Source organism: Corylus avellana, chromosome 2 (assembly GCF_965113065.1).
Source record: "Corylus avellana chromosome 2, dhCorAvel1.hap1.2, whole genome shotgun sequence".
In the NCBI taxonomy this organism is placed as follows: domain Eukaryota; kingdom Viridiplantae; phylum Streptophyta; class Magnoliopsida; order Fagales; family Betulaceae; genus Corylus; species Corylus avellana.
The window spans coordinates 24,108,222-24,134,856 of NC_142491.1; the positions used below are offsets into that span (position 1 = coordinate 24,108,222).

Sequence of the window (26,635 nt, forward strand, 5' to 3'; positions counted from 1 at the left end):
CAAATACACTTCCAATGAAAAGGAATGCCATCATTACAGACAAGGACATTGTAGAAGGAGCTAACAGCTAACACCCCTTTTTTCGATGGCACCCACCAAAACTTGTCTCCACCTTCCCATCTCACTCTATAGGAATACAATAAATTGAAGAACGATGCAAAGACATCCACCTCCCAGTTGTGAGTAATGAAGCTATCATTCCATTGAGGGGAACCACTAGAAAGCTCCCAATATCCTAGAAACAATAATTTATAGATCCACAACAAGGTGGTTATTTAACCAAAAAAAGAGTATTCCTTTGTTCGTGATGCGCCTCCTCTTCTCTCACATAAGACAGGTGATAGAGCATCTATCCGCAAATTTCAAAAGTAAAAGTTGACAGACAACACTTGGAGAAAACAAGAAAAAAGAAGTGCCATTGACGTCGTGGATTGCAACTCAACCAAATTAGGAGGTTTAGTATTCAGTGGATTAGGTGGCAATGAGTTAATGTCCAGTGTTAAGATATGCAAACATAGATACGCACACCAACACAAAAAAATAATTGAATCCCAATGCTTCTCAGCTTAACATATACTCTTCATTTTTAAGCACAGACTACATGTAGATCTTTCTCTTTAATAGGACAAAAATCTATGAAAAGAGAGTAAACGAGGATAGCAGCGTAGCATCAACATTGTGAGGACAGGAGAAAGAAAAAAAGATCGGAAAATGATCGAATTGAATCTCAATTTAATGGAAAAGAAAGTCATAACAAACAAACAAAGTGCCCAAATTGGCAAGTAATGACAAAGAGCACAGCAGTATAGCACAAACATCGTAAGGAAAAGTAAGAAACAGAAAAAAAGTGGCTAAATGGAGCTGTGGAGTGCAACTACAATGCATTAGGGGGTTCAAATTACACCAATCAGGTAGCAAGAAAAATATATTAGAAAAGAGCAGTGCGGTATTGAAGTTACAAAAAAGCAGCAGAGTGAGAACTGATCAAGTTTATGTTCTCAATGGCATTAATAAATATGTTAGAAAAGTATAGTTAAAGAGATGAATCCATACATTGCCCAAAAAATGGAAAGCTGTTTTGATTCCATGGTTCTCCTTGATATAAATGAAGAGACGTATAATCTGCAAAAAAAGAATGGTGTCACTATAGATGTTCATTAGCCTTCATGGTGTGCAGAACAAAAACACTTTTCAACAATAGTTACCAACATTATAAGAGTTACTACTCGAAGATATAAATAATATACAATGCAATCTGCAGACCGCATACACAGTAGCTCACTCTGAGAAAATGTAGGACAAACAGCAATATGAATAGTTGAAAGAAATAATTACCAAACTGGATATATCCTCCTCATTTTGACTGTCATTTTCCTTGGCAGAAGAATCACTGTTTATTTCTATCTGCTTGACAAACTTTGAAGAATACAGTATAACCCCAAATCTCATAGGAAAATTATTCTCGTACAAAGATGTAATCATGTCAATGGACTGCAAGATTCCAATTATAAAAATTAAAATAAAATAAAATAAACATTAAAAATCTCACCAGCAAGGTATTGCAAAATAAGGAAATTAAATCATTGACACAAAACTTGCCTCAAGGCCACAAATGGTACCCGGATCAAGAACATAAACCGCATGGAAAAGGTTCTTACGAATATAGCGTAGTTGTCCAGGGAATACTGGCATCAAAATCTACTCAAAAATAAATAAATAGAAGTAATGTTATCCACAACCAAATCTTATAAAAATAGTCTTCGTATTGAAAATGAGGCAGAAAGAAGGATTCAACTACCTCATTTATATTGCTTCTCCATCGCTTATACATATCATCTTCCTCCAAGTTATTGAGAAAATGAACATGAGTTGAACGAAAATCAACGCGGAACATATTGGATTCTGGAGGAGGCAAAGTTGACAGGAGCTTCCGAATGATGGTATGAGGAATCTGTGATTATCGACAACAACAATAATACAATTCAAGCTTAGTCAGAAGCTAACATAATCCAACACAATATATTTACTTCCGTAGCCTAAAACTGATATATACAAGGTTGGAAAGTTTTTTTTTTTTTTTTTTGGCACTCTGTAATGTCTTAGTAATTTACAAAATCACATTGAAAGACTTACAAAGTGCAAACAGAGAACCGAATAACATAACATTAGCAACTCTGCATTCCTTTTAGACTCTTAGTTACATTCCTTTCATTTAACACGGTTCGGCCAGCACAGATCGCCCATTGATGGAAACAGGTCATAATGAAATGCTTAGAGGTGTAGTCAAACCAAGAATTCACAGACCATAATTCTCAGCTGAGCTACAACCTTTTGACACAAACTATTTAAATTTTCTTTTTAAAATATAGGCTCAGTTCAGTACTTCAGTCAAATTGGGCAAGAATAAATTAGTATATTACCATCCTATGTTATCTATGCTCTGAGCTCTTGGCATCTCATGCGTACAAACAACAGTAACAGAAAGCTCTTAAATTATTCTTCTCTACTATTTGTTAGGCAGTTCAAAAGGAAAATAACCACCAATTTTTTCAAATGTAGCAATTTTCATCCAATTTTGCAACTAATTGATGCTCATTCAAGAACCACATGTCAGAAATAGAACTTAGTATGCTGCAAATGTTCGATTTTCATTAAGACTAGACCCCCTCATGCATAGCTTCTTGCTTTTCTATTCCACTCAGTATGTACATGTAATACATGCTAGGAAAGATGAACATGCTTTGCACATGACCTTATTTCTATTCTAATAAAAATAAGATGTTTGGAGAGAGCAGAATGCAAGACATTTTGAAGATCAAGAAAAGACGCTAGACGAGCTCAAAAAGCTGTTTATCATGACTATTCCATTGGGTGGGGGCTTTTAATGTGCCTCAGTTTCTATTATGCCTCAATTTGTGGCTTTTTGTTCTTCATTTCACCTTTAGTGGGGCATTTCTTTATATACATCATATGTACTAGGGTTGCGCTTTTCAATAAATTACTTGTTTATCAAAAAAAAAAAAAAAAAAAAAAAGATGATAATATTCATGAGGATTTGACAAAACAAATGAATCAAAACTAATACATTACAAATTGAAAAAGGCCTTATTATTTGTGAAAGTATTAAACTCTATTCTTAAAATGATCTTTTATTTTTTGATAGATAATCAAGAAATTTTATAGAAAGCGTAGACGCCCCTAAGCATATAGGAAGTATACAAAAAGGATGCAAAATTCTTCAAATGATCTTATCTACATAAGATTTTAAATGCTATTAAAAATAATTTAAATGAAGTGGGGGAGAATGAGAAACCTAGTTCAACTATTGGATTAGCCAGATTTGCTATAACATCCTAGTTTAAAACTACTCGGCCCATGTAAATATGGTTATATTCACATGTAATTCCATAACATCACAATTTGCCATGGAACTTAACGCGCATTTAACTGACTGTGTCACAGATAAAATTAAAGCTTCCAAATAACTGGGCAACTCTAGGGATAGACTTTTGTTTCATAAAGTTATTTAATTGAAAGACAAAGTGAGGACTATCTAATGTGAGGGTTCTATATTTTAATTGCAAATGAAGAGAATTTTTCTTTTTCATTAGCAAGTATGCAATATATAGATCCAACCAAAAAAAGATCTATTGCTCCACGTTGCGAAAGATGTAGATGCTACAATCTGATTTGAAATAAAAGATTTAAATGGGATCCATGAGCTCAGAAAGTTTTTAAAAAATAATGTGATGGGCTAACCTAACTCCACCAAGAATTCATTGAGGAGATTGATCACGTGGGACCCATCAGATATTGGATATAACAATTTATCAAGAATTATTTCGTCCCATAAGTTGACACTTTTCTCATATACAGTATAGATTATCCAATGAAATTTGATAAAAATCAGCATTTTTGTCCAACCACAACCATTAAGCCATTTGAATAATTTAACCACAACCTTAGTTCATCATCGTTGCCAATACAGCTAATCAAAGAAAATTTAACATCGCTCACCTTCAACTTTGAATATTGATCAGCCAACAATAAATCCTGATGGACCATGTCAACCAACCTAAGAAAGGATAAGATAAAAAATCATACAAAAAGTTAGCCAAAAATGATAAAATCTTGATTCTGGCAGCATCAAAATGAAGCCTCTGAAAAATTATTGAGCAAGCTTAACAAAACCAATCCTCTTTTTCCACGTGCAGAGTAAACTGTTGAAAATATTACACTTAAATGAGACAAAATGAATGTAAACAAGGAAAAATAAGACAGATTTCATGTGTACTAGATCAACTGTTTTGTTGTCTCAAATGTTTGCCTTTGGATTGTGTGAAAAAAATAACTCGTGTATAAATAATTTAAAAATATAAGTAACACAAGTTCCCACATTAGGTTTGTCATTTTGGGTTTATCAAACTACAATCATGTATTATAATAAGCTTGTATAGCCTTCTTAGCAGTTTAATGCAAGTCATGCATGTAGGGATGTAAATAAACAAAGTTACTCGTGAACTCGCTCAGGCTCGACTCAGTGAAACTCGGCTCGAGCCCAACTCGATTATTAAACAAGTTATTCATGAATACGAAACTAGGCTCGATTATTAAACGATACATACTCGTATACTACTCCACTCGACTCCGTTAACATTCATGAACAAACTTGTACAAGGCTCCACCCGCTTGTTAGCTTGACTCATATATTTATTAATATGTACATATATATTAATAAAAATAGCTTATATAGTATATTACTTATTAAGGCAACCACACATCAAAGCACAAACTATCCAAAATTAAATAGAACTACAAGGCTCCTAATAAATGCTTCAAACCAGCAAATAATAACAATAGCATCACAACATATATTTAAGTTTTAACATATAAGCTCAGAGAAAAAAACAAACATGAGCCCATATTTTGAAATTAAAAGCCCAGCCTCAATTCTCTCAACACAAAACAAGGCTCGAAAGTTCTAAAGTACCAGACCACATGATGTATTAATGTTAAATAAATATGAAAACTTTGGGAATGGCCATGATCTTTAGGATGGAAAGGGTAAAAGGTAACAGTGGGAGCAAAAGCATTACAGATAAAGGTCAATATCGTCGATACTGATTAAAGCACCATTGAGAGCCATTAAGGACTTGCCAGGAGGGATCATTCGCTGGTTTGCAATTATTTCATCCTTAACAGAATCATTGAGCTGCCAAACATTAATGGATATTAATCAGGAAAATGAATAGCATACATCTACTTTCGATATTAGATATCAAACCTGATAATCTGTAACAACATTACATTACCTTCATGCGAGATAAGGAAGAAACTATGCTTGGAAAATTTTGACTGATTTCTTGCATTGACTGCAGAGGATCAGAGGCATGAACTATTCTCTGGGCAGTTTGATGTCCTAAATCTGTTGGAACACACCAAAAAAAATAAAGAAAAGAGCCATTATAGAAATTGCAGTTTATTAAAGTTGACAAAAGAAAATTATAAATTGCAAATACCCTTTAGTTCCCAAACGTCAAGAGTATCCGATATTGTTGATGACAATAGGGAATCCCTGAAAGCCATTATCTCAGATGTCAGCTCAGGTTTGCGTTCCTGCAAGTGAACAAACCCAATAGCCATTTGAGTCTATATTGACAGGGTGGACATTTTGATCTTTAAAATCATCTAAACTACATTAATAAGGATAATCATATTACAAAAAATCATTTTAGCACAACAGAAATTGTTCCCAATTGCACCAGGTCAAAAAGAGAAAAACACAGCTCAAATCTACTCTATAAAATTACTTTTTTTTTTGATAATTCCAAACAGTTGGGCCACCTTCAACATGAATCACAGGGTTTTTCAAAGTCAATGACAACCTTGCAAAGTCCTTTTTAATGTCACAAAATTCGCATCAATTGACATAGAAAATGCTAATAAATACCATTTTTAGCATTAAATCAAATTGATCTTCTAAAACGTTTTTTCTCATTGTCCCTATTTTTGGCAAAGCCATATCCTAATCTCGCCCTTACATGTATCGAGTGTTAATAATGGAACATTTAATGAACCATGAATGCCCATAGGGTCCCTGTAAGCAGGACCAGAATAAGAGTAGGGGGGAAGATTCAAGTTAAAAATCATGTGGGAATACAGTAAACAATAAGAACGCCAACGAAACAAAATCAACAATAAGAACACACCACTTTCTAGGCTCCACATCAATCAAACCAAAGGAAACACTCCAAAAAAATAAATAATAGCATACTATTCATAAATACACTATCCTCACATATGTTCTCACACCACTCCCATCCACAAACACACATGCACTCATTATATTCAAAATGAAGACAAAGGGTCCTGAAAGCAATTATAATTATTACCATGAGAAACAATCTAAACAATAGTGTAACATTAAGGGATAACCAACCAGAATTTTAGAGAAAATAAACCCTCTAACTTCTTGGCTGAGGTCTTCAGTACGAGGATCCTCCAGAGTGACACCTGCAACTCAAACCTTACATTGTTAAATGCATGTATTCTTAACCAAAAAAATACAAGTATTAAAACATGGTAGAACATATACAAAATATAACCATTTGTTACTATTATAAGCATCAATATCCCCTGAACAGGCTATATGGATTTTATATATATAGACACAAGATTAGCATTTTATATCTCTTATAGTAATTAATTCATTGGCAGGCAATTATTTTAAGATTAAAATATCTAACTCAACTAAATCTTAATCCTAATTAAATTAGGGTCAAGTATGGATCCTCCTCAACTAATCAGAACAGACCATGTGTTCATTTCCGCCACTGTCCCTATATAAAATCATTGTATACTCTCTCTCTCTCACCTCCTTATTTGATATATCTTTTTTCACTATTTCTACTAAAATAAATTTAGGCCGCCCTCTACCTCTTTTAATTCCATGAACTTGTATTAACTCACTTTCGCACCGGTGCATTAACCGGTCTCCATTGCATATTAACAAACCATCTAAAGTGGCTCCCTCATCTTTTTAAACTTAAAATTAAACTAAGAAATAAGATATAGTAACACCAACCATGAAAAGAAAACCAAGAGAAGAATAACTAAAATCCAGATGATCAGTAGAATGACAAAGTTGTCCAATCCATCACTAGATAATTGTCCAAGGGCCACAAGTGGAAGATGTTAGATATATCCGTAGAGCGGTGGAGAAGAAAGACAAGATGTGCATATAAATATCTAATCAAACAACAAGAAACCTGCTATAAACTTTTTTTGATTTGGCACCGGGTATCCAAAGCTTCGCTCCGACTAATCCCAGGGGTGCACAGGCCCTCGGCAAGGAGTTTCCCGCAAGTGCACCTCAGTTAATTCAAGCGGCGAATGCTACGTCATTTGCGGTGCTTGTTCTTTTGTTTTGAAGTTGCGTCGGGCTTGAAGATTAATTTGGCTAAGTCAAAATTGGTTCCTATGGATAATGTTCATAATGTAGATGGGTTGGCTGGCATTCTGGCATGTAGGGTTGCTTCTTTGCCTTTGAAGTATCTTGGTCTTCCGTTGGAGGCTTCTTATAAGGCCAAGCCTATTTGGGACAGTGTTAATGAAAAGATAGAGTGGTTGTCGGGAAGTTAGAAAATGATGTATTTCTCTAAGGGTGTTAGGGTCACCCTCATTAAGAGCACACTTTCCAATTTGCCTACGTATTTCAGGTCTTTCTTCCCTCTCCCTGCGGGTATTACAAATTGTATTGAGAAGCTTCAACAGGATTTCTAATGGGGTAAACTAGGTGAAGAGTTCAAATATCACCTGATAAGCCGGTCCAAAGTTTTTTCTTCGATCTATGAGAGAGGGTTGAAGGTTTAGAACTTCCAGGGATTCAATCGTGGCTTTCTTGGGAAAATGGATGTGGCATTATGTGCATAAGAGAGAGGCTTGGTAGAGAGTGTGGTGGACTCTAAATTTGGTAGTTTGTGGGGTGGGTAGTGTTCTAATGAATGTCTTGGAGCATACAGAGTGGGGTTATGGAAGAATATTAGGCGGGGTTGAAGGATGTTTTCAACTCATACCAGATTTGATGTGGGAGTTGGCTCCAAGGATAAATTCTGGCATGATCTGTAGTATGGAGATATGCCCTAAAGGAAGCCCTCTCAAATCTATACGGTATTGCTTGCACGAAGAATGCTTCTGTAGCAGCTCACTTGGAGCTTTCTGTAGGTTTCAATTAGTGAAACATAAGCTTTGCTAGAGTGGCTCATAATTGGGAGGTGGATATCTTTACTTAATTTTTTTAATTTGATGTGTTCAATTAAAGAGACGGGAAGGCGAGGACAGTTTTGGGCGGGCCCCCTCAAAAAGAGGGTTGTTTGATGTTAGATCCTTCTACAGTGTCCTAGTTCGTAACGATGGCTTTCATTTTCCTTGGGGACTAAGGTTCCTTTGAGGGCGGCCGTTTTTGCTTGATCGGCAACACTAAGAAAAATCCTTACCATGAACAATCTTAGGAAGCGACATCTCATTATGTTCGATAGGTGTTGTTGTGTAAAAAGAGTAAAGAGTCCACAGACCATCTCTTCTCTATTATGAGGCTGCTTGTACCTTATGGAATGTTTTTTTGGGGCGCTTTGCGCTGTCTTGGGTTATGCCTAGACAAGTAGTGCACTTGTATACTTGTTGGTTGACTGTAGATGGTGTCTTAATGCCTTTTGTGGTGTTTATGGAGAAAAATAAATTACTGAAGTTTTAAGGACCGTAAGAGAACATTAGAAGAGCTTAAGATTTTTTTCTTCACAGCTGCTTTTGTTTCTCCTTTGGTGCTTACTTATCATGATTTCCCCTTTTTTTCTTCTCCTAGCTAGGTTTTTTCTCTTCCATACTATTTGTGTACCTAGGGGCTCCTAACACTTTTAATGATATTCGATTAATTATCAAAAAAAAAGTCTCATGGAATTGCATCAGAAACTTGCTCAACATTATTGAAAGGTGCGTGGCACCGGGGCAGGGGGGAGGAGTAAAGGTGTTAAGTCATGCAATAAATCAAATGCTTGCAGCAGACAAAAGGCTTCATCTTTTAAAGTTTGACAAAGAAAGAGGGTTACACCGTGAATCAATCATTCTAACCTTTCTTTATTGTACTGTCATCCATAGCCTTGTATTCCATGTTCTTCATGGCAAGTTCTACTCCATAACCACCCAAGTTCAAGGAATCTCTCGTACCAACGGCACCACAGTGGCCAATTTTTTCTTCACAGCCAGAAGGTAATACAGGTCTAACAACATACTTAACTTTTCCCTGGAAGTTATTGAGACAATGCATCAGCAATTATCTTGCAAATATGTAATAAAAGCGGAGAATCTAGAAGACAGATTACTTCAAAAGCCGTTAATTATACCAGCAACAGGAGAGAGTAATTATAGTATTGGATTGATAACTAGGTGGTATAAATGGCACCATAATGCTTGAAGGTGCAGACACATAGGGAATAATACATAGAAACATTTAAAAGAAAACACAGATAGCTAGTTTTCAAGCCATCAATTACATCAGCAGAGAAAAAGAGAACCCAACAACAGTATTTCAGAATTAGGGAGTATAAATGCATATTGCTTTAGACCCACAAGTTAAATTGTGGTTTTCTACCTATCAAAAAAAATGTGGTTTTCTAGAACTGTATCGGCCTTCATTTATTTAAGGAAATAGCATTACCGAAAACAAATCCATTTATCATCTGCCACACAACCAACAAGACAAAAAAAAAAAAAAGCATACATGAAGCTAAGCAAGATTAGCAAAAGATAAATTTTAAAACCTCTTTTAAAAAGAAGCACCTAATAAGAAGGCAAAGAAAGTTATAAAATTCTAGTCATTAAAGCAAGTGCCAGACGCACTAGTGCTACTCGTTTACTAGGGATATATTGAGACCTTCATAGTAGAAACAGCTATATGTAATCTTATTAAAATGCTTTTTACTCTATATTAGAGGTGGGCACAACCTTTGATTAGCCTTTCAAAAAAATAAAGAGGCTAACATAGGAAAATGAAGATATGAGTGCTTCCACATTTATAAAGTGGATGGTTATTTTGGAATATCCCAAAAGCAAAAGACACTTATTTTAGGATGGAAGGACTAATTTTTTGAGCCTCAAAAATCTAAAAGTATTAAGTAATGAATCAACACATATTGCTTGATGAATGGGAAATAGTCATCAAAGAATAACAGAATCTCCTGATGAGGATCTGTAAATCAAACTTAAGACATCTTTAGGCCAATGAAAACTGTCCATGCCCCTGATTTTCAACTATTTCCTATGTTATAATATACTGTGAATCAATTTAAAGCAGTCATTCCAATTACAGAAGCAACAAAACTAACAAATTATTACTTTAATATAAATGTAATGACAGAAACTTTTCTAACACAAGTGATAGACCTCTTTGGCAGCTTCAACTAGAGTAACATGAAACTTCCTAAAGCAATCAGTTCCAAGAGCTCCATAGAGGATAGCAACTGGGCTTTCAAGACTTGAATCAATATGGACGTGATCAAAATCAAACAGTTCAGGCTGCTGAAATGAATCTCCAGCACTGACAACCAAGAAATGAGCAAATAAAAATTAGGAAGACTGTAATATATGACAATTATCAGATAGAAAAAAGGAAAATGATGGCAGAACTTACAGTTCAGTAGGATTCTGAAGCCACAATAGCACCTCTGCAATATCAAAGAACAGTGACCCACCAGTATCCACCCAACAACATTTTCCACCAGGACTCTTTGGGTTTACACCAACAAGCAAGAGATCCGATTTTTTAATCTCCATTTTTGAATTTGTTTCTAAAGTTTCCTCATTATTTGAGATGACATCATCAGCCAGTGGAAAAGAAGAAAGAGACTCCTCTGCTAATTGCCGATAAAGCACCAATCTTGGGGATGCTGATCTCAGCATAAGTGAAAATTCAAATAACGATGCCAATGGTTCACTTACAAGAGAGCGTCCGTGTTCTACGATTTTCTTAAGGCAGCCTTTAGCTGTATAAGAGTCAAGGCCGTCCTCACTATGAAGCCAGACCTCAATGAAATCCCAAAAAAGGTCTTTCCATTCCTTAGATAGTAATTCGCTGTTTATGAAGAAAAAAAAAATGGAAGTTATTACAGGCTTAGGGAAGGAAATTCTGTTTACCTAAACTAAACTGCATGTACAAACAGTAGATAAACATCTGTTTTCTGTTTCCAATTGCCCACTAAAATCCCCAAACGAAATTAAAAGATAAAATGCAAAGAAAAGATAACATAATTATTTAAAGTATACAACCAGTTACATTTTTCCCTAGGAAGCAATCCAGAGAATAGAATTCATTTCTAACCAATGCTACTTGCATCAGCCATAAAATCCGGTACAGAATTGGCCTCTAAAAACATGCCTACGTTTCCAGCACAAAGCTAGTTTCAACTTGCGAATCTCCCCCACTACTCCCCTTTCACCAAGAGCATCCTCAGGCCTATTCAACACCTCCCTTGCAGAGGTAGATTAATTGCAAGCCTGTTTCATGATTCAAATCGCTCCCCAAAAGCCCCAACACTGATAAGAGATCCATCTGATTTCAACAACCAAAACCCAACAGGAATCTTTTTTTTTTTTTATAAATAATGAAAAATTTTATAAAAAGCGTAAAGCCCCCATACGTACACATGCAATATACAACAAGAATCTCAAAAAAAAAAAAAAAAAAATTCAATGAAGAGAATCACAAACAAAATAGGACATGTCAATGCTCTAATAAAAAGGACCCTTTGGCAGTTCTCAATAAATTTTTGCACAAAACTATCTGAAACACCATTCTTCAGTACCACTGTACAACAAAATCATGTATTCCAAGAAAATGTTAAATATGAAATCTTTTATGGATGATAATAAATAATATCGGCAATAACTACTTTTTTTTTGATAAGTAAAGATATATTATCAAGGCGCAAAGGGGCGCAACCCTAGTACACAGGGAGTATACAAGAGAGCGACTAAGAGGAAGAAAAAGAAGAAGAGAACATAGAAAGGAAATCAGGGAAGCTTATCACTAAGGGCGCTAGCCATCCAGCGGTCCAAGTGAAAAGGGTATACAAGAAAAAGTGTAGAAGATCCTCAATATTTCTAGACAAATCCTCGAAACATCTAGCATTTCTCTCGATCCAGATGCACCACATAAGGCACAGAGGAACCATCTTCCACACAACAGCGCTACGGGACTTGCCACCCGCCCACCAGGAAGCATACAAACCCCTGACACTCCCAGGCATCACCCAACACAAACCAAACCGAGAGAATACAGCGTTCCACAAGGTACTCGCAACCCCACAATGAAGAAAGAGATGGTCAACTGACTCCCCATCCGATTCGCACATGCAACAACGGTTAATCACAATAATACCTCTCTTCCGAACATTATCCAGGGTTAGAATCTTCCCAAGCGCGGCCGTCCACGCAAAAAAAGCCACTCTCGAAGGAGCCTTGGTACGCCATATGCTCTTCCAAGGGAAAGGGGAATGATCTTTGGAAGCAAGGATTCTGAAATAAGATCTGACCTCAAATTTTCCTTTTCTAGAATCGTTCCACCACATCCTATCCTCCCCTACCCCTCGCATCAAGTGCGAATACAAGAGAGAATAAAAAGAGGCCAAGACCTCCACTTCCCAATCATGAACCCTGCGAATAAAGGAAATATTCCATTGCACAGAGCCATTTAAACACTCCCTATTATCCGCAATAGACGCATCCTTATTGGTGGCAATATTGAAAAGTCCAGGAAAAGCATCCTTGAGAGACCTGTCACCACACCAGATATCCTCCCAAAACCTGATATTGGACCCAGACCCAAGAACCAATCTAATCTGGCAATGAAACGACCTCCACCCCTTGCTAATGTTCTTCCATAACCCCACCCCGTGCGAACCACTAGGCTCCCTGGAACGCCAACCACCCCAAACCTCACCATACTTTGCCACTAGAATCTTCCTCCACCAAGCCTCTTTCTCATGAGCAAATCTCCACAACCATTTTCCCAACAACGGCTTGTTCATCAGACGCAAATTCCGAATCCCTAAGCCTCCCTCTGAGATCGGAGAACAAACCTTGTTCCAACTAATTAGATGGAACTTAAACTCATCATTAATCCCACCCCATAAGAAATCCCGTTGAATTTTCTCCATACGTTTCGCCACAGATGCAGGGATAGGAAATAGAGACAAAAAATATGTGGGAAGATTGGATAAGGTGCTCTTGATGAGAGTAACCCTCCCCCCTTTAGACAGATATAGCCGTTTCCATGGGGCCAGCCTTCTAGCATACTTCTCCAACATGTCCTCCCAACTGGCCTTAACCATAAACGGGGCCCCCAACGGGAGACCCAAATACTTCAAAGGCATAGAAGCTGAGCCGCAACCAAGAATGCCTGCCAAAGTGCCTGTATTGTTCATACTACCAACAGGGACCAACACAGATTTAGCCAGATTCACCTTTAACCCTGAAACAGCTTCAAAACAAACAAGTAATGCACCAATGTTTCTAACTTGATTAGGGTCTGCGCCACAAAAAACCAAAGTGTCATCTGCAAAAAGAAGGTGAGAAACAATAACCCGATCCGACTCTCTTCTTCCCACAGAAAAACCCGAGATGAGACCCCTGCTTATCGAGGCATTGATCATCCTGCTAAACGCCTCCATGACTAGAACAAACAAGAAAGGAGAAAGAGGGTCTCCTTGCCTTACGCCCCGTGAGCTATCAAAGAAACCGGAAGAGGAGCCATTGATCAAAATCGAGAAGCGCACAGTCGAAATGCAATGTTCAACCCACGAACACCATTTCTCTCCAAAACCGCATCTTCTTAATACATAAAGAAGAAACTTCCAATTCATATGATCATAAGCCTTTTCCATATCCAACTTGCACACCAAGCCAGGTTCCCCTGATCTGATTCGGCTGTCCAAGCATTCATTGGCAATAAGAACTGAGTCCAAAATTTGCCTACCTTTAACAAAGGCATTCTGCGGCTTAGAGATGACCCTATCCATCACTTCCTTCAATCTGTTTGCTAAGACCTTTGCAACAATCTTGTATGTCCCTCCCACAAGACTAATCGGACGAAAATCCCTAATATCGGAAGCTCCATTGGTCTTCGGAATAAGGGAGATAAACGTAGCATTGAGGCTTTTTTCAAATTTACCTCGCTCATGGAACTCTGCAAAAACCGCCATAATGTCCTCCTTAATCACCCCCCAGCAATCCTGGAAAAACGCCATAGAAAAGCCATCCGGGCCCGGCGCCTTGTCCCTATCCATACCTTTCACCGCCTCCCACACCTCCCTTTCCTCAAAAGGAGCTTCCAACCTAGAGGCCTCTCCAACATTCAACATATCAAAGTCAAGATCATCTAGCCTCGGTCTCCAGCTGAGACTCTCAGAGAAAAGGGACTCATAAAAGTTGGTAATGTGATTGCTAATGACCCCTTGATCTGAAGTTGTGGAGCCCCCCACAGACAGAGACTCAATAGCATTATGTCGTCTGTTTGCATTAGCAATCTGGTGGAAAAATTTCGTACATTTATCACCCTCTTTCAACCAACGAATTCTAGATTTTTGCCTCCAACTAATCTCCTCCTGTAAGAGAAAAGCCTCCAAATCTCTGGCTAACAACCTCTTCCTCTCATTTTCATCCGCCGATAACCCGCTCTCTTCCTCCACCCTATCAAGAGCCTTTATATCTTCCATGCACGCCTTAATGCGCTCTCCCACATTGCCAAATTCCTGGTCATTCCAACTCTTAATGTCCCCCTTAAGAGCTTGCAACTTCTTAGCCAGAATAAAACTCGGAGTGCCATGGAAAATGTAAGACTCCCACCAGCTCCTTACTTTGTCCACAAAACCCTCCACTTTAAGCCACATATTCTCAAACTTGAAGGGTCTCTTACCTCCCAAGAAGCAACTACAATCAAGAATAATGGGTGCGTGGTCCGAACATACCCGAAGCAATCTCTTTTGACGCATACTTGGGTAACGAGCTTCCCATTCCGGAGAGACTAGGAAGCGATCTAGCCTTGACCAGGAGTGGTTATTGGACCAAGTAGATACCCCCCCGACTAACGGGAAATCCATAAGACCTTGCTCTGAAATGAAATCTGCAAAATCTCTCATTGCGGATCGAGAATATACCCCCCCCGACCTTTCACTAGGAAACAGAGTAGCATTGAAATCCCCACCTATACACCAAGGCAAATCCCACCAACTCATAAGACCCACCAACTCCTCCCAAAGGAGACACCTGATGTTGTCTTTGTTGGGACCATAAACCCCCGCAAAGGCCCACATGAACCCATCATCAACGTTTCTGAAAGAGCATGCCGCCACAAATCTGCCCAAAGCAACCTCAACCTTCGTAACTACTCTTCTATCCCACATCACCAAGATGCCGCCCGAAGCCCCTCTAGAAGGAACATGACACCATTCTACATAAGGACACCCCCACAAACTCCTCACAAAATTGTTGGTGACGAAATCCACCTTCGTTTCTTGAAAACACACTATGTCCACCTTCCAATTTCTAAGAAGATTTCTGACCCTCATCCTTTTATCCCTTACATTCAAACCCCTCACATTCCAAGAAAGGATCTTCGGCTTCATTAAAAAGTCCGAACAGCCCTTCCCTTTTTACTATCCCTCAAGGAGCTTCCACTGTGCACCTCATAATTAACGGAGGAGAGAAGGTTATTGAGCTCTCTCTTACCTTTTTTTCCCGTATGTGCTTCCATGGCCTTTCCCGCATCTCCCACATCTCCCACCTCCTCATCAATGAACTCATTATCAGCCATTATACACCCAAAAGTCTCAGCCAATTTCCCAGCTTCTCCATCACAAGAGACACCCACGAGCTTGCTAAAATGAGTAACAAACTCCACTGTAAGAGGCTCCTGATCTTCAACTGACACCAAGGCTAAGGAATCAGGAGCAAACGACTCACCCTGCGAACTATAATCCCTAACTCCTGACCTGACTTCACCCAAAGAGCATAAACTATCTTCACAGACACTGACCATAGCCCCCTGCCTCCTCAAAAGATCATCCGAACCTGGCAAATCCCACTTCTCCAGACCCGGTGGGATCTCCCCCTGCCAATCTAACTGCAACTGTCCAGCACTAAGCCCCTCCCCCATGTTGCCCATCTTGACACTCATCAAATGGCCTGAGCCTCCTCCCTCCCCCTTGTCGAAATTCCCCCCTGCCTTCAGAACTTCTGGCTGCCCCATCATCACTGACTTCTTCAATATCGCAGAAGCATCGGCAGCAGACCCAGAGAATGTCGATAGGATGGAACAGGTCGGAAACTCCCTATGGGCATCTGCCGGAAGAATCGCCAGCTCCTTACCCACTATCGCACGAGCACCGGCAGCGGACCCAGAGGGTGTCGACAGGACAGAACAGATATCCTTTTCGAACACCTGCCGGAAAAGTCACCGGCTCCTTACCCGATATCGCGCGATCACCGGCAGCAGGCCCATATGGAAACGACAGGACAGAGCTGGTCGGAAACTCACTTCGAACTCCTACCGGAAGAATCGCCGGCTCCTTACCCAGAATACCCGGGGCTGGGTCGCACACCCGCGTCGACGCCGAGACTTGAGCAACATGGCCGGTCATCGAGGTGAACACCGTAGCCGCAGTCTCCTTCTTCGACCCCTCCACTAGCGGCAGAACCTTCAACGGCGCCTCTGCCGGCGACACAGATAGGATCGGCACCCCTGGTACCTTCATCGGCGCCTCTGCCGGCGACACAGAAAGGACCGGCGCCCCTTGAACCTTCATCGGCGCCCCTGCCGGCGACACAGAAAGGACCGGCGCCCCTGGAACCTTCATCGGCGCCTCTGCCGTCGACACAGAAGGGACCGGCACCCCTGAACTCGTGAAATTCGAGAAAGGACGAAGTCCTTTGTTGGGCTCAAACGCACCCAAGTCCCCCTCCTTACCCGCAACCTTCCTTCTATAATAGCTCAGGGCCTTGTTGGGTCCAGCTCCCACAACAACGGCCTTCTCCTTCAACTGGCCAGTCGGAGGATTGGGATGGGCCTTGGCCTGAATTAACATCTGACCACTCGACTGGACTTGGGCCGCCTGGGTTTTAGGCCCAGATAATCCAAACCCACAACTACAAGAGCAGCGTGCGTCACAACCTTCAAGACAGATCCTGATTTCCTCCTGAATCTTCAACAGTGATCTCTTCAGCTTTTCCTTCTCCCCTGCACACACGCAACCCTGCCCAGACGATCCTGAAGTATGGTCTTCGCAGATTTGCTCCTCGTAACTTGCAGGTTTCTTCTGCTGTACCCCACAGCTCGCACGACTGTTCACCTTGTACCATGTCGCCGGACCCTTCGCCGGAACAGCCTCCTGAACTTCATGACCAGCTTTAACATGGCAGTCAGCATGCAAGGATTTCCCAAACGAATTACTGGTCCCAGCTCCTAACAGCCATTTAGGAACTCTAGCAACCGGCTCAGCAAAGGACCCAAACGGCTCCTCTACCTGTTTCGATGACGAGAGCAATACCTCTGAAAAGCTTCTTCTTTGTTTCCCTGTCGCTGCCCTCCTTGCGTCCCCAACAAAAGGTTGAACAAAATCAATGGCAATGCACAGTTCCGACTGAAACTGATCCCAACCCTTCCTATGCCTGCCCTCTGGCACCATGACTCTTCCTCTCCTATCTCTACCATCATACTCCTCTAAAACCAGAAAACTCCCATGCCTATTGAAGCATTTCTGGGCTATGGTACGTGGGAAACTACGACTAGATTCATCCCTAAAGACCCTTGAATCCTCCACCATCTTCAGCTCATTGAAGATGTTCGCTAGCCAAACCGCATCTCTCCATTCCAGCCGTATCCAATGCGTCTTACCCCTGCATCTCTCTTGTAGCTTCAGCACCGTATCTCCATCCTTTACCATCATCATAAATTCCTTAGACTCCACCGTCCAGGCCCTTGACAACCCCATTGGAACTCACTACTTTTTAACTACCCACACCACTTCTCCATTGCTCCACATTTTTTTGCTCTTACTCTTCCCTCTCCTCCACAATTTTTCCTTCTCTCTCCATCTTTTTTACCAAAAAAACAAAAAGAAAGAAAGAATATAAAGCATTTGGCGCAAAGATCGACAGATGCCAAGTGCTAGTTGCTAAATTTTTCATTTAATAAGTAAAAGAAATATCATTAAAAGCGTGACGCGCCCTCAGGTACACATAAGTATACAAGAGAAAACACTTAACTAGCTAGAAGGAGAAAAAAGAACAAGAAAATCAACGGTTTGGCAAACAACACTCCCTTATTTTCAATTATCCCAAAAAAAAAAAAAAGTCAACCTCCTTTCACCAAACAACTTTCACTTTTCTCTCACAAAAAAATCAGAACTCATTTTTACTTTATATCACATCATCACTTCTTATTACTATTCAAACAAAAAATCCACAAGAAAATTCTTTACCAAACAACCCCATGATAACTAAACACCAAGAGAGAAATAAATGCATTTGTCTAAAGATAAAAAGTATAGAAGAAAAAACGAGTCAAGCTCCTCCGACATCGTATCAGATTCTAAAAATTTCTATCACTATTTTCCTTCTAAAGGCACCACAAGAGACAATGAGGCAACATCTTCCACACAACAGCACCCAAGTGCTACTAGTAGTCCACCAACAAGTAAGCAAGTTGACTACTCTGCTAGGCATAACCAAACACAGCCCAAAGCGCCTGAAAAATATAAATCAAAAATCAAAAAATAAAAAGTCCATAAGGCGCAAGCAACCTCACAATGGAGAAAAAGATTGTCCACAAAACTCTCATTCCTCTTACACATACACCCCTTGTGAATCACAATGACATGTCACTTCCTAAGATTATATGTGGTAAGGATCTTTTTGAGGGCCTTCGACCATGCAAAGAAAGCAACCATCAAAGGAGCCTTTGTTCACCAAATACTCTTCCAAGGGAAAGGAGACTCATCAATACAAACCAGGACACTATAGTAAGATCTAACATCGAATAACCATTTTTTGGAAGGTTATTCGCCTAGCCCTCCACATAAGAAATTTTGTTGAAGCCTCTCAATGCGGTTTGCAACACCCACAGGGAGAAGGATGAGAGACATGAAATATGTAAGCAAATTGAAAAGGGTACTCTTCATAAGGGTAATCCTGCCACCGTTAGACAAGCATATCATTTTCCAACTAGTCAATCGCTGCTCTATCTTTTCAATGAAACTGTCCCAAATAGATTTGGCCTAATAGGAGACCCACAACAGGAGATCAAGAAACGTCATAAGCAAAGAAGAAACCCCTCAGCCCAGAATGCCAGCCAGCCCATCCACATTCTAAACATTACCCACAAGAACCAATCCCGATTTTGTCAAGATTAATCTTCACCGGAAACAACTTTGAAGCATAAAAATAAAGGATGCAGACTTGGCTCCACAGCAAACCAAAGTATCATCTGCAAACATATACGAGATGTTAACCACACCAGAGTTTAGACCCCACAAAAAAGTCTAAGAGAAAGTCTCCATCAACAGTTGTAGAAAACATTCTACTTAAGGCCTCCATAACAATAACAAAGAGAGAAGGTGACAAAGGATCTCTCTGTCTCAAACCACGAGAGCTACCCAAAAAATCGGACAGAGTGTCATTCACCAAAACCAAAAAGCGCACAGAAGAAATACAATGCATTATCCAAGAACATCATTTCTCCCCAAAGCCACACCTCCTCAACAAGTAAGAAATCCCAATTGACATGATTGTAGGCCTTCTCAATATCCAACTTATAGAGCAGCCTAGCTCAGTAGATCTGATCCTACTATCCAAACATTCATTAGCAATGAGCACAAAATCAAGGATTTGCCTACCTCGGACAATATCGTCCTAGGGCTTCAAAATAATCTTCTTGACAACCCTTTTCAACCTATTGCTAAGGACTTTAGCAATAATATTGTAAACTCCACCCACAAGACTGAGAGGGAGAATTCATAGGATTAATGGCCCCAATTTTCTTCGAAATGAGGGCAATGAAGGTGGCATTGAGGCTTCTCTCAAACTTGCTACTACCATGAAAATCACAGAACACTCCCAAAATATTTGCCTTGATCACCTCCCAACATACTTGAAAGAACGCAATAGAAAAAACAATTAGGGCTTGGCGCCTTCTCACTATTCATACCTTTCACCACATCAAGGACCTCACTCTCCTAGAACGGTCTCTCTAGCCAGGCAGCCTCCTCCACATCAATGGAATTGAAATCAAGGCCATCCAGCTTGAGATACCACCTAAACTGTTTTGAGAAAAGATTGTCATATAATTGCACAATGTGATCTCTAATTGCTGGTTGATCAGAAGATATTGAGCCATTGATAGACAATGACTCAATGGAGTTGTTTCTCCTGTTCGAATTGGCCACCCGATGAAAAAAAATCCGTATGTTTGTCAACCCTCTTTTAACCACAGAATCCTAGACTAAATAACAACAGTACTAAAGTTTTATCCCCTTCTCCTAAAATCTATAAATTATTCCCACCCACATACAGCATTTAACACTAACCACCACGACATCATAAAGCTTTTAGAGAAAAGTTTTTTTTTTTTTTTGATAAGTAATGTTTATATTAAACAAAAGCGCAGAGAGGCGCAACCCAAGTACACAAGGAGTATACAAGAGAAAACGCCTAAAAATGAGAAGAAAAAAGAACAAGAAAATCAAGATAGCTAATCACTAAAGGGGCAAGCCAAGCTGCAGTCCAAGTGAAAAGCGTGTAGAAGAAAAACGCCCTGAGTTCCTCCAAAGATCTCTCCAAGTCCTCAAAGCATCTCGCATTCCTTTCTAACCATAAACACCACATTAGGCATAGGGGAACCATCTTCCACACAACTTCGTTCCAAGAACGCCCACCTGACCACCATGAAGCAAACAAATCCACCACCTTACTAGGCATAACCCATGACAACCCAAACCGGCTAAAAATAGCATACCATAAAGAGCGTGCGATCTCACAATGGAGAAGAAGATGATCGATCTTCTCCCTGTCTGATTTGCACAAGCAACATCTATTGATCACAATAAGATTCCTTCTTCGAAGATTATCAATTGTGGGGATCTTCCCTAGCACCGCTGTCCAAGTAAAGAAAGTCACTCTCGAGGGTGCCTTGGTGCACCAAATGCTCTTCCAGGGGAACGGACTAGCCTCTGTGCTAGCCAAGACATTATAGTAAGATCTAACATTGAACTTCCCCTTACGAGACGGAATCCACCAAATTTTATCCTCTCCTTCCCTATTCATTCTATGGGAATACAATAGAGTGTAGAATGAGGCTAACACTTCCAATTCTCAATCATGAATCAACCGAAAAAAGCTAACATTCCATTGAAGAACACCACCCGTGAAGTCCATATTGTCAGCGATAGACACGTCTTTAGCACAGACTATGTTGTATAGGCCTGGGAAGACTTCCTTAAGGCACACTTCTCCACACCAAACATCATCCCAAAATCTGATTTTGGATCCATCACCTGGATCGAATCTAGTATGGCTGGAAAATAACTGCCACCCCCTACTAATATGCCTCCAAAGACCCACCCCATGAGGCCCAGAAGTGTCAGCAGAATGCCAACCACCCCACTCAGAACCATACTTGGCTTCCACAACAATTCTCCACCAAGCCTCCCTCTCATGTGCATAATGCCACAGTCACTTCCCTAGCAAAGCCTGATTGAACAGTCTCAACTTTCTGATCTCTAGACCTCCTTCGGAGATAGGAGAGCAAACCTTGTCCCAGTTAACCAAGTGAAACTTGAACTCATCGTTTAAACCTCCCCAAAGAAAATCTCGTTGGAGCTTCTCTATACACCTGGCCACCGAAGCAGGAACAGGGAATAGGGACAAAAAATAAGTAGGAAGATTAGAAAGAGTGTTCTTTATAAGAGTAACCCTACCTCCCTTAGAAAGATACAATCTTTTCCAACTTGCCAACCTACGATCAATCTTTTCCAAAATATCATCCCAAATGGTTTTGGCCTTAAAGCGTGCGCCGAAGAGGAGCCCCAGGTATTTCAAAGGCAAAGACTCCATTTCACAACCCAAAACACCAGTCAATTCTCCCATATTGGCCACAATCAATTCTCCCATAGAGAAAAGTTAGAAGAACAACAATGAAAGAGAATTAAAAGAAGGGGTACAAAATTTGCCATATCTAACAGCTGCATTGAAATTTCCAACACTACATATGCACATGTGAAATCATGGCAAGTAAGCCTAAACTCAAAAGTCATACAATTGCCAAATGGTTACTGATTTCATTATTTATAGAAATTTGATATTTCACATACAAGACAAATCTCAAGGAAATCCTAGCCATAACTGGGAAAAATAAAAAAGATCAATCTGCCAATAAAAAATAATAAATAATAAATAATAAATAAAATAAAAAAACTCAAAAAGAACAATATGGCCCTTAAAGTCTTCATAGTTACTTCAGATTTTCTTGTACACTTTGTTTCCATATCTAATCTATCAAAAATTCATAAACCATAAATACAAAGGATTTAACCAAGCAACTCTATGTGGTCACCCATACATCTCAGTTCAGCACTAAAAAAGCCCTTCAAACAGAATTGATAATATCTCTAGAAAAATTCTGAATTGTTTCCCATTTTCTGGTTGCATAGGGAGTACTCTGAAGATCTCCATCAGAACCACTGCACATACCCCCGCCCCCCCTCCCCTCCCTCCCCCAGGGCAGGGGAACAAGAAAAAAAAATAGACTCTTATGCACACACAAACAAAGAAAGAGAGCATGTGATCTATAATAGAACAACAGAAAAGTAGTACTAGTGAAAGAACATAGAGAAAGAGAAGTGTTAAGAAAGAAAATATAGGAGAAACTGTTTGCGGATGAGGCCTCCAAGTAATGGGAATAAAGACTGCTCATTGGGGCTTTTGCCGTAACCTGAACTCAGAACTATACTAACATGCACTCTCCAATTCAGAAGGTTTTTGATAGCATTCTAAAGTACAGTCGAGTACAAGAATTCTAGAATCATTGTGTTTGGACCAGGGGCAGAACTAGAATTTCAAGTGAGGGGACAAAAAAAAACATCTTTTGGTGGAGTAAAAAATTAATTTTAGAGGGTTTATTACATGAAATTTAGATGAGTTAGATTCTTTTGCAAAAACATAAGCTGATGAAGAGCTAAATTCTTACTTACAGAAAAAATAAAAATAAAAGATAAAAGACCATGTGGCCACCTTAAGTGGAGGAGAGAGTGGCTGTGTGCCACCCTGAATTGGTTGTGGTAGCTGTTGTAGTGGCTGTGTGGCAACCTTTGAGCAGGACAAAGGTGGCCTTGCAATCATCCCTCTCTCATGCATTGAGGGTGGCCATACCACCACTCTTTTTTTAAAATAAATAATTTTTTAAGTAATAAGTTAGTCCTAATTTTGCAACTTAAAAATTTGGAATGCTCCATTAATTTTGATGCTAGAGGTAGTGGCTCTAGTCGGGGTAAAGGCAAGATTGTTTTGCGAGTTTAGGGCTTCCTTGGGCTTTTTTTAATTTTAATTTTTTTCTTTTTTTCTTTTTATTTTTTTAGCGTTCTCTTGTATACCTTCTTTATAGTAGGGCTGCGCCCCTTTGCGCTTTTGATATACAACATTTCTTATCAAAAACAAAAGAGTAATAAGTTAGGCCTAACACTGCAAAAATTAAATACTTGTTTTATTAAAATATTCCTATAACGACCTGTTTTGTCAAAATATTGTTACAAGAATGTGTGAAAAGTCTTTTGAAAAGTGTTTTACATTTTGAGTTATTGTTAATGATTTTGTGAAAAGTGCTCTCAAAGACATTACCAAACGTAGTTGCTGATTTGCAGAGCCATGTTTGCAGCATTGAAAGAATTAAAGAAACTATTTTCAATAACGCAGCTCCTATCATAACCCATCTCAAAGTACAAGGTAATGTACCCGTAAAAATCATTCAACAAGAGAAATCTAACCCAGGAACTACAATGAGTAAAAAGGCATGTAAACAAATACCGATTTCAGGATTCAGGTAAAGATAACAAGAAATGAAAGTAACGGACCAATTCAACGACCAATAATAACAGAACAAAAAGTACAAAAAGAAAGAACAAAGCAAAATAGAAAAGAAATGCAACGTACCCAGCTTCGAGAATAAGTGGGGTACCGGACCACTTGGCCTGAACCGCGACCTGCACGTTTTTGGGTCTTCGATTCTGGGCACAAACCGAACCAATCTCACTGGGTCCCAAAAGGCCAACCAGGACGATCAGAACCCACAACCCAGATCTTAAACGGGTCCCCATTTGAATGCTCACCAGAGAAATCAAACCGGGTTCGAATCCTTCACGACTGTAAAGGTTCAAGTAGATCCACCATTGACAATACGAGAAGCAAGTGACGGATCAAAGACCGAAACTTTAGAGGTTTTGGCACTGAGAGAGCGAGAAGACTTGAAGAGAAGACTGTTAATTCGTAATATGGAGGGTGTTTCTGTGGAATATGGAGGGTGTTTCTGTAAATTCGTAATATAGATATTATATTTTTATTTTTTAATTTTTTAATAATATTGAGGTGACATTTTAAATTAATTGATGTATTTTTTGTATTTAACAAATATTAATTCAAATGTTAATCGAGAATGTCATATCAATCTTGTTGAATGAATTTGAGATAGAATTATACTATTTAGAATTTTCTCTTTATTTATTAGTATTCAATCATAAGCATCTATTGTCTCCAAGGAGTAGTTCAATCACCTGAAAATTATCCTTTATAAAGTGAAGGTTACTAGTTTAAATCTTTCTCTCTTATTTTCCTCCTCTTGTGTGAACATGTCAAAAAAAAACCAAAAAAAGTCATAAGCATCTATTTGATAAAAATTAAAAGCACTATTTTTTTAAATAAAGAGTGGAGGCACAACCTGTGAACTTCAATTTTGTAATCGGTGTCAACTTGATCTTTAAAATTATAATATTTTAAATAGATAAAATTATATATAGGGAAAAGTACACTTTATCATCCCAAAGTTTAAACCGATTTTCAATTCAACACCTAATGTTTCAATTTTTGAAATGCACCCACCAAAGTTTAAAATTTTTGCAATTCGACTTATTCGTCAGTCAAAGCCATTCTGACTGACGGAAAAGTGATCACGTGACTCGCATGTGATCAATGTTGTCATTTTGCTCCCCAAAATCCCCCCACCGTCATCTTCATCCCCAAAATGCTCTCAAAATCGTCGTTTATAGGTCTATTTTTCTAGGTTGCAATCGTCATTTATATATCAATCTGAAACGTAATTCCGACCGATTCGATCTCTCTGCAATTCCACCAGATGCTCTTGGATGGATGGGAGTAACAATAGTAATAATATTGTTACAAACTACAGAGGAACTCCAACGGCTTCATCGGAAGCCAATTGGAATAGCCGGAGTGGTCTCTTATTGAATCCTCCCGGCGCAATCCCACTTTCCATGCACACTCATTATCATGATGAGAAGAAAAAGAAGGGAGTAGTCGAAAATGGTCCATTTTTCGAAGAAAATGCCCCTTCTCAGGCAAAAAGTCAATTCAAGTAGCAGAACCCAAGAAAAACCCACCACCGCAACTACCTCTCAAAAGGCAAAACCCCATTTCAGTGGAGAAAATCAGCAGAGTAGTTTCAGAGAAAGCAAGCAATAAAAGTCTTTTTCCTGATCACCGCGGTACTACTATTGCAGAGTGACAACATCTGAGAGTGTCGCTGACGAAAAAAACGAGACAATCTATCAAATGACGATTTTGAGAGCATTTTGGGGATGATGATGAGGGTGGGGCATTTTGAGGAACAAAATGACAACAGTGATCACGTGCAAGTCATGTGATCATTTTTCCATCAATCAAAACGACTTTGACTGACGAATAGGTCGAATTGCAAAAATTTTAAACTTTGAGGAGGTGCATTGCAAAAATTGAAACATTGGGGGTCAAATTGAAAATTGGCTCAAACTTTGGAGAGTAAAGTGTACTTTTCCCTTATAAACCCACCACCGCAACTACCTCTCAAAAGGCAAAACCCCATTTCAATGGAGAAAATTAGTAGAGTAGTTTCCAAGAAAGCAAGCAATAAAGTATTTTTCCTGATCACCACGGTACTACTACTGCAAGGTGACAACATCTGAGGGTGTCACCAACGAAAAAAATGAGACAGTCCATCAAACGACGATTTTGAGAGCATTTTGGGGATGATGATGAGGGTGGGGCAATTTTGGGGAACAAAATGACAACAGTGATCACTTGCGAGTCACATGATCATTTTTTTGTCAGTTAAAACGGCTGTGACTGACGAATAGGTCGAATTGCAAAAATTTAACTTTGGGAGTTGCATTGCAAAAATTGAAACCTTGGGAGTCGAATTAAAAATCGACTCATACTTTGGGAAGTAAAGTGTATTTTCCCTTCTATATATATACACACACACACATATATGATCTGCAATGCCAACCTTGAAAACAAAGTACATCAGATGCTAGAGATCTTTTGACTCCAC

General features: G+C 39.3%; 1 protein-coding gene across 1 annotated transcript in view; it reads right to left on the minus strand.

Annotated features, from left to right (window-relative positions):
* EBS1 (EMS-MUTAGENIZED BRI1 SUPPRESSOR 1) overlaps window positions 1-24,567 on the minus strand; it is a 40,611-nt gene extending 16,044 nt beyond the window's left edge. The window contains exons 1-13 of the mRNA XM_059591627.2: window positions 24,247-24,567; window positions 10,685-11,125; window positions 10,438-10,591; window positions 9,127-9,298; window positions 6,440-6,513; window positions 5,520-5,616; window positions 5,313-5,425; window positions 5,097-5,212; window positions 4,018-4,075; window positions 1,799-1,951; window positions 1,600-1,698; window positions 1,336-1,491; window positions 1,054-1,122 (exon numbers count right to left, since the gene is read on the minus strand). Of these exons, the coding sequence (XP_059447610.1) occupies window positions 1,054-1,122; window positions 1,336-1,491; window positions 1,600-1,698; window positions 1,799-1,951; window positions 4,018-4,075; window positions 5,097-5,212; window positions 5,313-5,425; window positions 5,520-5,616; window positions 6,440-6,513; window positions 9,127-9,298; window positions 10,438-10,591; window positions 10,685-11,125; window positions 24,247-24,410 (1,866 nt within the window). The 5' untranslated portion in view covers window positions 24,411-24,567. The remainder of the gene's footprint in view (window positions 1-1,053; window positions 1,123-1,335; window positions 1,492-1,599; window positions 1,699-1,798; window positions 1,952-4,017; window positions 4,076-5,096; window positions 5,213-5,312; window positions 5,426-5,519; window positions 5,617-6,439; window positions 6,514-9,126; window positions 9,299-10,437; window positions 10,592-10,684; window positions 11,126-24,246) is intronic.
* Window positions 24,568-26,635: the final 2,068 nt, after the last annotated feature.